General features: G+C 48.7%; 1 protein-coding gene across 1 annotated transcript in view; it reads left to right on the top strand.

The window, feature by feature from the left end:
* Positions 1–332: 332 nt before the first annotated feature.
* Positions 333–10,210, top strand: part of LOC129706082 (solute carrier family 13 member 4-like) — a 44,833-nt gene continuing 34,955 nt past the window's right edge. The window contains exons 1-2 of the mRNA XM_055650052.1: positions 333–567; positions 8,674–8,805. Of these exons, the coding sequence (XP_055506027.1) occupies positions 469–567; positions 8,674–8,805 (231 nt within the window). The 5' untranslated portion in view covers positions 333–468. The remainder of the gene's footprint in view (positions 568–8,673; positions 8,806–10,210) is intronic.

Raw genomic sequence — 10,210 nt, 5'->3', positions numbered from 1 at the left:
TTTGCTGGACATAGGGTCGGGGTAAAGGGCAGGCGGAGGAGGAAGATACCGGGTCGGGAGGTCCTGTAACATCTCAACTCAGTCAAAGGAACTCACCTGGGTGGACTTCAGCCACCGAGACCGGGTCTGAAACTAGTTCTTTGATTCAACCAGAGGATCCAAGCAAAGGCAGCATTTTATTTTGCCCGTGGGCTGAGCAGTACCGTGACAGGCAAGGAGATCTTGAAGATCATTCATATCCCTAGACGACCGGTGTCCAGTTGAGAATAGAATTACTGATCGAGGACCACACCTTTGGGCAACTGAGCTGGACATTGGACCTCCCGTTGGGCAGGTGGTCTTCTAATTCCACAACAAACGTTCTCAGGTTGAGAAGGAGACAAAACGCTTCTACCTCAAGGAGTCGCCTCTACCAATGAGAAGGTCCACCGTTCGCTAGGAGCTGAAGACCCGCTGGTTTTGGACGCGATGGGGATGTTGAGGAATCTGTGGAGAGCTCGGAAGTTGTTGCTGGTCATCTTGATCCCTCTGCTGATGTTACCTCTGCCTGTCCTGTATCCCGACAGTGTAAGTCCACCACTTCCTTGCCACGGGTTCGGGGCCAGCTCAGACCATGTCTGGAACGGGTACAGAGAGAGACTCGAGGGCCAGAGCTGTAGCGGGAGGTTGAGCAGGCTGAGACTTGAAGTAACATTGAAGGCAACGTTTTTATTCAGATATTATTCAGATATCTTATAGAAACTTACAACATTCTTAAGGGACTGGACAGGCTAGATTCAAGATGATTGTTCCCGATGTTGGGGAAGTCCAGAACAAGGGGTCACAGTTTAAGGATAAGGGGGAAGTCGTTTAGGACCGAGATGAGAAAAACATTTTTCACACAGAGAGTGGTGAATCTGTGGAATTCTCTGCCACAGAAGGTAGTCGAGGCCAGTTCATTGGCTATATTTAAGTGGGAGTTAGATGTGGCCCTTGTGGCTAAAGGGATCAGGGGGTATGGAGACAAGGCAGGTACGGGATACTGAGTTGGATGATCAGCCATGATCATATTGAATGGCGGTGCAGGCTCGGAAGGGCCGAATGGCCTCTACTCCTGCACCTATTTTCTATGTTTCTATGAAAGCTAGGGCATAGGAAATAGGTAACGTTTCGGGCCGAACCCCTTCGGGATTCGGCCCGAAACGTTGCCTATTTCCTTCACTCCATAGCTACTGCTGCACTACTGAGTTGGATGATCAGCCATGATCATATTGAATGGCGAATGGTGTAGGCTCGAAGGGCCGAATGGCCTCTACTCCTGCACCTATTTTCTATGTTTCTATATTTAGACAGGTACATGGATAGGAAGGGTTTAGAGGGATTTGGGCTAAACCCAGGCAGGTGGGACTAGTGTAGATGAGGCATGTTGGTCAGCATGGGCAAGTTGTGCTGAAGGACCTGTTTTCATGCAGTATGACTATGAGTATATTTTTGGAGCACAGGAGGCTGAGGGTTGATCTTATGGAGGTGTGTAAATTCACGAGGGGAATAGACGAGGTGGATGCAAAGAGTCTTTTACACAGTTGTGGAATCAAGAACCAGAGGACATAGATTTAGGAAGAGGGGGGAAAGATTCCATAGGAACCTGAGGGGCACCTTTTTCACACAGAGGTATATGGGACAAGCTGCCAGAGGAGGTAGTTGAGGCAAGTACAATAACAGCATTCAACGTGGACTGGTACATGGATAGGAAAGGTTTAGAGGGATATGGGCCAAATGAGAGCAAATGGGACTAGTTGGGCGCACGGTGGCGCAGCGATAGAGTTGCTGCCTCACAGCGCCAGAGTCCCGGGTTCGATCCTGACCATGGGTGCTGTCTGTACGGAGTTTGCACGTTCTCCCCGTGACCTGCATGGCTTTTCCCCGGGATCTCTGGTTTCCTCCCGCACTCCAAAGATGTACATGTTTGTTGATTAATTGGCTTGGTAAAAATTGTAAATTGCCCTAGTGACTGAATGAATGACTGAATGAATGACTGAATGAATGACTGAATGAATGAATAGGTTTATTGGCCAAGTATTCACATACAAGGAATTTGCCTTGGTGCTCCGCCCACAAGTGACAACAAGACATACAGTGACAGTTGGGAATGACACATAAAACATTAATAAGTGTATCTAAGTTTATATAATTAATAAGTGTAGTATAGTCTTAATGTGCGGGGATCGCTGGTCAGCATGGACCCGGTGGGCCGAAGGGCCTGTATGTCCAAACTAAATGAAACTTAGATGGAGCATAGACACACAACGCTGGAGAAACTCAGTGGGACAAGCAGTATCTCTGCAGTGAAGGAATGTGTGAGGTTTCGGGTCGAGACCCTTGTTCAGACTCAGACAAGATGGGGCATCTTGAACGAGTGGGGCCGAATGGCCTGTTTCCCTGCTGCGTGACTGTGTGACTCTGAACCTGCTGTTTCTTTCAGACACGTTCCAGAGTACAAGCACTGGAGCCATCAAGTATTGTTTCGTAGGTAGCCAAAAATGCTGGAGGTACTCAGCGGGTGAGGCAGCATCTGTGGAGAGAAGGAATAGGCGACGTTTCGGGTCGAGACCTTTCTTCAGACAGCCAGCATCTGCAGTTCTTTCTTAAACACAAATATTGTTTCATGACTATTCACCGTTGCATTGCAAATATCCCCAATTAACAAGGTTAACATTAACGATAGATTTAAAGCAATATAGAAAATTATCTTGTCGGGGGTGGCTAATTTTAAAACTTCCCAGATGTTGTTTGTTGAGTAATGTTTGGTACTTGGTTTGTGTTTTTTCCAAGGAGAATGAGCAACACAGATTCAACAGGGAACTTTGGCCACCTATAACACTCTTTGCCTTCCCAAAGGGTCTTGAAGGTGGGGATAGGAGTAGAGATGGATGGTGAGAGGGCTAGCATAGACGTGATGGGCTGAATGGTCGCTTGTAGCTGTAATTGTTCCATGATTCGGGAAAGATGATTATCAAGTTCAGGAGTGGTGAAATAGATGGAACCAGAATGGTGAGAGTTTAAGGCGGCATGTTGGTACAGCGGGTAGAGTCACTGCCTCACAGCGCCAGAGACCCGGGTTCGATCCTGACCTCAGGTTTGTGTGGAGTTTGCACGTTCTACCTGCGACCGTGTGGGTTTTCTCCGGGCGCTCCGGGTTTCCTCCCACATCCCAAAGACGTGCGGGGTTTGTAGGTGGATCGGCCCCTCTGTAAATTGCCCCCTAGTGTGTAGGGAGTGGATAAGAAAGTGGGATAGCACAGAACTAGGTGTGAACGGGTGATCGATGGTCGGCACGGACTCAATGGGCCGAAGGGCCTTGACGCCCAACTTAAGTTGGGCGTCACAGCAGCGCAGCGGTAGAGTTGCTGTCTTACAGCGCCAGAGACCCGGGTTCAATCCCGACTAAGGGTGCTGTCTGTATGGAGTTTGCACGTTCTCCCCGTGACCTGCGTGGGTTTTTCTCCGAGATCTTCGGTTTCTTCCCACACTCCAAAGATGTGCATGTTGGTAGGTTAATTGGCTTGGTGTAAATGTAAAAAAAAGTGTCCCTAGTGTGTGTAGGTTGGTGTTAATGTGCTGGTGTTGGGTACCGCTGGTGGGTGAGAACTCGCTGGGCCGAAGGGCCTGTTTCCGCGCTGTATCTCTAAACTAAACTAAACTCTGACCATTGGGGGAGATCAAGATGTCGACTGTCTCTCTGGCGAGCGTTTGGAACTAGTGCGATGATCTTTGGGTTGGTGGGTGATGCCAGACTGGGGTTGCTCCAACTCCCGATTCTTCCCAGGGATATTTCCTTGTACGTTAGGGAACAGTCACAGGTCAATGCGTCTGGGATCAGCGGTACAAATCCTTGACTTCAAGCAAAGTGCACATTTGTCATCAGAGATTTAAAAAATATATAATATAAAGCATAGGTCCTTTCCATAAGAAACATAGAAACATAGAAATTAGGTGCAGGAGTAGGCCATTCGGCCCTTCGAGCCTGCACCGCACTGCCATTCAATATGATCATGGCTGATCATCCAACTCAGTATCCCGTACCTGCCTTCTCTCCATACCCCCTGATCCCCTTAGCCACAAGGGCCACATCTAACTCCCTCTTAAATATAGCCAATGAACTGGCCTCAACTACCCTCTGTGGCAGAGAGTTCCAGAGATTCACCACTCTCTGTGTAAAAAAAGTTCTTCTCATCTCGGTTTTAAAGGATTTCCCCCTTATCCTTAAGCTGTGACCCCTTGTCCTGGACTTCCCCAACATCGGGAGCAATCTTCCTGCATCTAGCCTGTCCAACCCCTTAAGAATTGTGTAAGTTTTGTGAACATAAGAATAAGAAAACCAATCTTACATAGAATATAGAACAGTACAGCATAGGAACAGGCCCTTCGGCCCACAATGTCCGTGCTGGACATGATGCCAAGTTAAAATCATCTTTTCCAGTTTCTTCCAATTCTCCACTTTCCTGATTATTTTTACATAGTCAGGAAAATGGTAAATTCGAGTGGAACATAGAATATAGATCTTAGTATAGCAGAGGAACAGGCCCTTCGGCCCATAATATCCATGTTGAGCATGATTGAGTACTCAGAGAGTGGTAGTTGTGTGTGGAATGAGCTTCCAGTGGAAGTGGTGGAGGCAGGTTCGATTTTATCATTTAAAAATAAATTGGATAGGCATATGGACGAGAAAGGAATGGAGGGTTATGGTCTGAGTGCAGGTAGATGGGACTAGGGGAGAGGAAGTGTTCGGCACGGACTAGAAGGGCCAAGATGGCCTGTTTCCGTGCTGTATTTGTTATATGGTTGTATGTTATCAAGCCATACTAATCTCCTCTGCCTGCAGGTGATCCATATCCCTCCATCCCCTGCATATCCATGTACCTGTCTAAAAGCCTTTTTGACACCACTATCGTATCTACCTCCACGATCACCCCTGGCAGCGCGATCCAGGCCCCTCACATCCACCTTTATACTTTGGCCCCTCTCACCTTAAAGCTACGCCCTCTAGGATTGGATACTTCGACTCTGGGGAAAAAGGTTGTGACTGTCCACCCTGTCTCTACACTTCCATCCAGTCTCCCTTCAACCTCCAATGCTCCAGAGAAACAATCCAAGTCTGTACAAGCTCTCCCTCTAGCTAATGCCCTCTAATCTAGGCAGCAGTTTGGTATATTGTTACTGGGTTAATATAATGTCTGGCGATAAACTGTGGAGTCAGCAATATTAAACAGCAGCTTTTAACAGCTTGCCTTTCTGAGCCCATTTGGAATTATCGCTAGAATTTAGAAGATTGAGGGGGGATCTTATAGAAACTTACAAAATTCTTAAGGGGTTGGACAGGCTAGATGCAGGAAGATTGTTCCCGATGTTGGGGAAGTCCAGAACAAGGGGTCACAGTTTGAGGATAAGGGCAAAGTCTTTTAGGACCGAGATGAGAAAAACATTTTTCACACAGAGAGTGGTGAATCTGTGGAATTCTCTGCCACAGAAGGTCATTGAGGCCAGTTTATTGGTTATATTTAAGAGGGTTAGATGTGGCCCTTGTGGCTAAAGGGATCAGGGGGTATGGAGAGAAGGCAGGTACAGGATACTGACTGGATGATCAGCCATGCACATATTGAATGGCAGTGCAGGCTCGAAGGGCCGAATGGCCTACTCCTGCACCTATTTTCTATGTTTCTATGTTTCCAAACATTTCCTAAAGAAATGCAGATGAGCATTAGTACCAGTAAGATGTAAATGTACAGACAGATGTAACGAGGTGTGGTGTGTATGTCTGGGGAGAACAAGGCAGCAAGGGGCAAAAAGTACCTGATAGACTCATCGAGTGATGCAGTGTGGAAACAGGCCCTTCGGCCCAACTTGCCCACACTGGCCAATATGTCCCATCCACACCAGTCCCACTTACCTGCATTTGGTCCATATCCCTCCAAACCTGTCTTACCCATGTACCTGTCTAACTGTTTCTTAAATGTTGGGATAGCCCCAGCCTCAACTACCTCCTCCGGCAGCTTGTTCTATACACCCACCACCCTTTGTGTGAAAAGGTTACCCCTCAGATTCCTATTGAATCTTTCCCCCTTCACCTTGAACCTATGTCCTCTGGTCCTCGATTCCCCTACTCCGGGCAAGATCTACCCGATCTATTCCTCATGATTTTACACACCTTTGTAAGATCTCCCCTCATCCTCCTGCGCTGCAAGGAATAGAGACCCAGCCTGCTCAACCTCTCCCTGTAGCTCACACCCTCTAGCCCTAGCAACATCCTCGTAGATCCTCTCTGTACCCTCTCCGCCTTGTTCCAGACTCCAGCTTGATCTCGTTACACAATGTTGACGAGCTCCATGACTCAGTGCACCTCACCTCCTATCATCTGTTCAGGATTACATTCAAAAACAAAGATAACATGAGATAAGTTTCATTGACATTGTCTCTGTCCCTAATGAGTTAGAGTTAGATTTAGCTCTTAGGGCTAAAGGAATCAGTGGTGAAGTTTTGGTCCCCTAATTTGAGGAGGGACATTCTTGCTATTGAAGGAGTGCAGCATAGGTTTACAAGGTTAATTCCCAGGATGGCGGCTCTGTCATATGCTGAGAGAATGGAGCAGCTGGGCTTGTACACTCTGGGGTTTAGAAGGATGAGAGGGTATCTTATTGAAACATATAAGATTATTAAGGGATTGGACACGCTAGAGGCAGGAAACATGTTCCTTATGTTGGGGGAGTCTGTTGCAGAAGGTGCTCCTCAGGTTGACCAAGTGTGTCACGAAAGGGGTGGACTTGGTCCATTCAGGCCTAGGTCCATTCCCTCCACAGATGCTGCCTGACCCACTGAGTTCCTCCAGCACTGTGCCTTTTTTTCTCTTGCTGATCAGCCAGTCTACTTGAGCAGTCTACTAGATCTTCCCAACATCGTGGGTTCCCCTCAGCATGTCACTGCCCCCCTGTCCACCCACCCACCCATCCCGCGGAGAATGCCTCCCAGCCTGGTTTTACAAAAAACAGTTGACAAGCAGCAAGTAAGGAGCAGACATTTGGAACAAGTTCTCCAACACAGTTTATCATTTACTAACTCTGACTAATCAATCACTCATTGTCCAAAGGGAGTGGGGAACTCATATTTGAACCGACTGATTACCACCTTAATTCTATTGTCACAGGGGCATGAGAGAGCTGGGAGAGAGAGAGAAACAGCATGGAAACAGGCCCTTCGGCCCACCGGGTCCATGCCGACCATCGATCGCCCGTTCACACTAGTTCCATGTTATCCCACTTTCACATCCACTCCCTGCACACTAGGGGGCGATGCGCAGGAAACCGGAGCATCCGGACGAAACCCACGCGGTCACAGAGAGAACGTGCAAACTCCACACAGACAGATGGAACCCGGGTCTCTGGCGTTGTGAGGCAGCAGATCTATCCATTGAAATGTTTAAGAAAGAACTGCAGATGCTGGAACAATCGAGGGTAGACAAAAATTGCTGGAGAATCTCAACGGGTGAGGCAGCATCTATGGAGCGAAGGAATGGGCGACGTTTCGGGTCGAGACCGTTCGTCAGACTGATGTCGGGGGGGGCGGGAAAAAGAAAGGAAGAGGCGGAGACAGTGGGCTGTGGGAGAGCTGGGAAGGAGGGAGAAAGCAGGGACTACCTGAAATTGGAGAAGTCAATGTTCATACCGCTGGGGTGTAAACTACCCAAGTGGAATATGAGGTGCTGCTCCTCCAATTCACGGTGGGACTCACTCTGGCCATGGAGGAGGCCCAGGACAGAAAGGTCGGATTGGGAATGGGAGGGGGAGTTGAAGTGCCGAGCCACCGGGAGATCAGGTTGGTTATTGCGGACCGAGCGGAGGTGTTGGGCGAAGCGATCGCCAAGCCTGCGCTTGGTCTCACCGATGTAGAGAAGTTGACACCTGGAGCGGCGGATGCAGTAGATGAGGTTGGAGGAGGTGCAGGTGAACCTCTGCCTCACCTGGAAAGACTGCTTGGGTCCTTGGATGGAGTCGAGGGGGGAGGGAAAGCATTTCCGTCCCATTCCAAGTGAATCCATTCATGATTCAGCTTGCATCAGGATCTGTATCATGTCTTGTTTCAGCAAAGAATCAGTTGGACCACCAAAAGACACACAAGAAGGGTCTCCACCTGAAACGCCACCCATTCCTTCTCTCCAGAGATGCTGCGTGTCCCGCTGAGTTACTCCAGCATGCTGTGTGTGTATTACATAGGGGGGGTCGGATCCGGCCCCTAACCCGGAATTATCGGGGGGTTTTTTCCAATGAGTTTTCGCAAACTGGGCACTACAGCCAGACCCGGGGCACGCAGGTGACGTGGGAACTGCAGAAAACTAATTGGAAAAACACGTGGAAACGAATGCAAAAACCAAAACCAAGTGTCACACTAGTTAGTATGTATTATTAGTATGCATTATTACTAATTACTAATTACGATAACATGCATTATTATTACCTCCATCTATTGACTTTGGCGATGGATGTGGCCCGCCATCCGCTCACAAATATGGGTCCTGGCCCCTATGCAGATCAGCGTTGCCGACCCCAGACATAACACACAGTTGCTGGGCTGTACTGTTCTGCGTTCCACGGTGCTCGTTGCTCCTGGGTTTGGCTGAGTGAATGTTTTCTTTGTGTTTTCCAGCCGGAGGCCCAGTGTGCGTACGTCCTGATCGTCACGGCCGTCTACTGGGTGTCTGAGGCGGTGCCGCTGGGAGCCGCTGCCATGGTCCCAGCCTTCCTCTTCCCACTCTTTGGGGTTTTGAAAGCCAGCGAGGTAAGAGCAAAGATACAGTGTATCATAGAAACATAGAAATTAGGTGCAGGAGTAGGCCATTCGGCCCTTCGAGCCTGCACCGCCATTCAATATGATCATGGCTGATCATCCAACTCAGTATCCCGTACCTGACTTCTCTCCATACCCTGTGATCCCCTTAGCCACAAGGGCCACATCTAACTCCCTCTTAAATATAGCCAATGAACTGGCCTCAACTACCCTCTGTGGCAGAGAGTTCCAGAGATTCACCACTCTCTGTGTGAAAAAAGTTCTTCGCATCTCGGTTTTAAAGGATTTCCCCCTTATCCTTACGCTGTGACCCCTTGGCCTGGACTTCCCCAACATCGGGAACAATCTTCCTGCATCTAGCCTGTCCAACCCCTTAAGAATTTTGTAAGTTTCTATAAGATCCCCTCTCAATCTCCTAAATTCTAGAGAGTATAAACCAAGTCTATCCAGTCTTTCTTCATAAGACAGTCCTGACATCCCAGGAATCAGTCTGGTGAACCTTCTCTGCACTCCCTCTATGGCAATAATGTCCTTCCTCAGGTTTGGAGACCAAAACTGTACGCAATACTCCAGGTGTGGTCTCACCAAGACCCTGTACAACTGCAGTAGAACCTCCCTGCTCCTATATCGGTCCGCAGATCGTCCGGCTTCCAGAGTCCTTCTGGTTCATCCGGACCCACAGAGGTCACGGCCTCCGAGAGGAGTCCAACGGTCCACCTGGGCCCGGGGGCCGAGATACCAGCCCGCAAAGTCGGCCTCGGAAATCGGCGATGATTATGTCAATAGACAATAGGTGCAGGAGTAGGCCATTCAGCCCTTCGATCCAGCACCGCCATCAATGTGATCAAGGCTGATCATCCCCAATCAGTACCCCGTTCCTGCCTTCTCCCCATATCCCCTGACTCCGCTATCTTTAAGAGCCCTATCTAGCTCTCTCTTGAAAGCATCCAGAGAACCTGCCTCCACCGTCCTCTGAGGCAGAGAATTCCACAGACTCGCCACTCTCCGTGAGAAAAAGTGTTTCCTCGTCTCCGTTCTAAATGGCTTACTCCTTATTTTTATACTGTAGCCCCTGGTTCTGGACTCCCCCAATATCGGGAACTTGTTTCCTGCCTCTAGCGTGTCCAAGCCCTTAACAATCTTATATGTTTCAATGAGATCCTTCTAAACTCCAGAGTGTACAAGCCCAGCTGCTCCATTCTCTCAGCATATGACAATCCCGCCATCCCGGGAATTAACCTTGTAAACCTACACTGCACTCCCTCAATAGCAAGAATGTCCTTCCTCAAATTAGGGGACCAAAACTGCACACAATACTCCAGGTGTGGTCTCACTAGGGCTCTGTACAACTGTAGAAGGACCTCCTTGCTCCGATATTCGATTCCTCTTGTTATAA

The sequence above is a fragment of the Leucoraja erinacea genome, chromosome 19, assembly GCF_028641065.1.
Source record: "Leucoraja erinacea ecotype New England chromosome 19, Leri_hhj_1, whole genome shotgun sequence".
In the NCBI taxonomy this organism is placed as follows: Eukaryota; Metazoa; Chordata; class Chondrichthyes; order Rajiformes; family Rajidae; genus Leucoraja; species Leucoraja erinaceus.
Note: the sequence above shows the minus strand (reverse complement) of the source record. Positions and strands in the feature narration are given on the sequence as shown.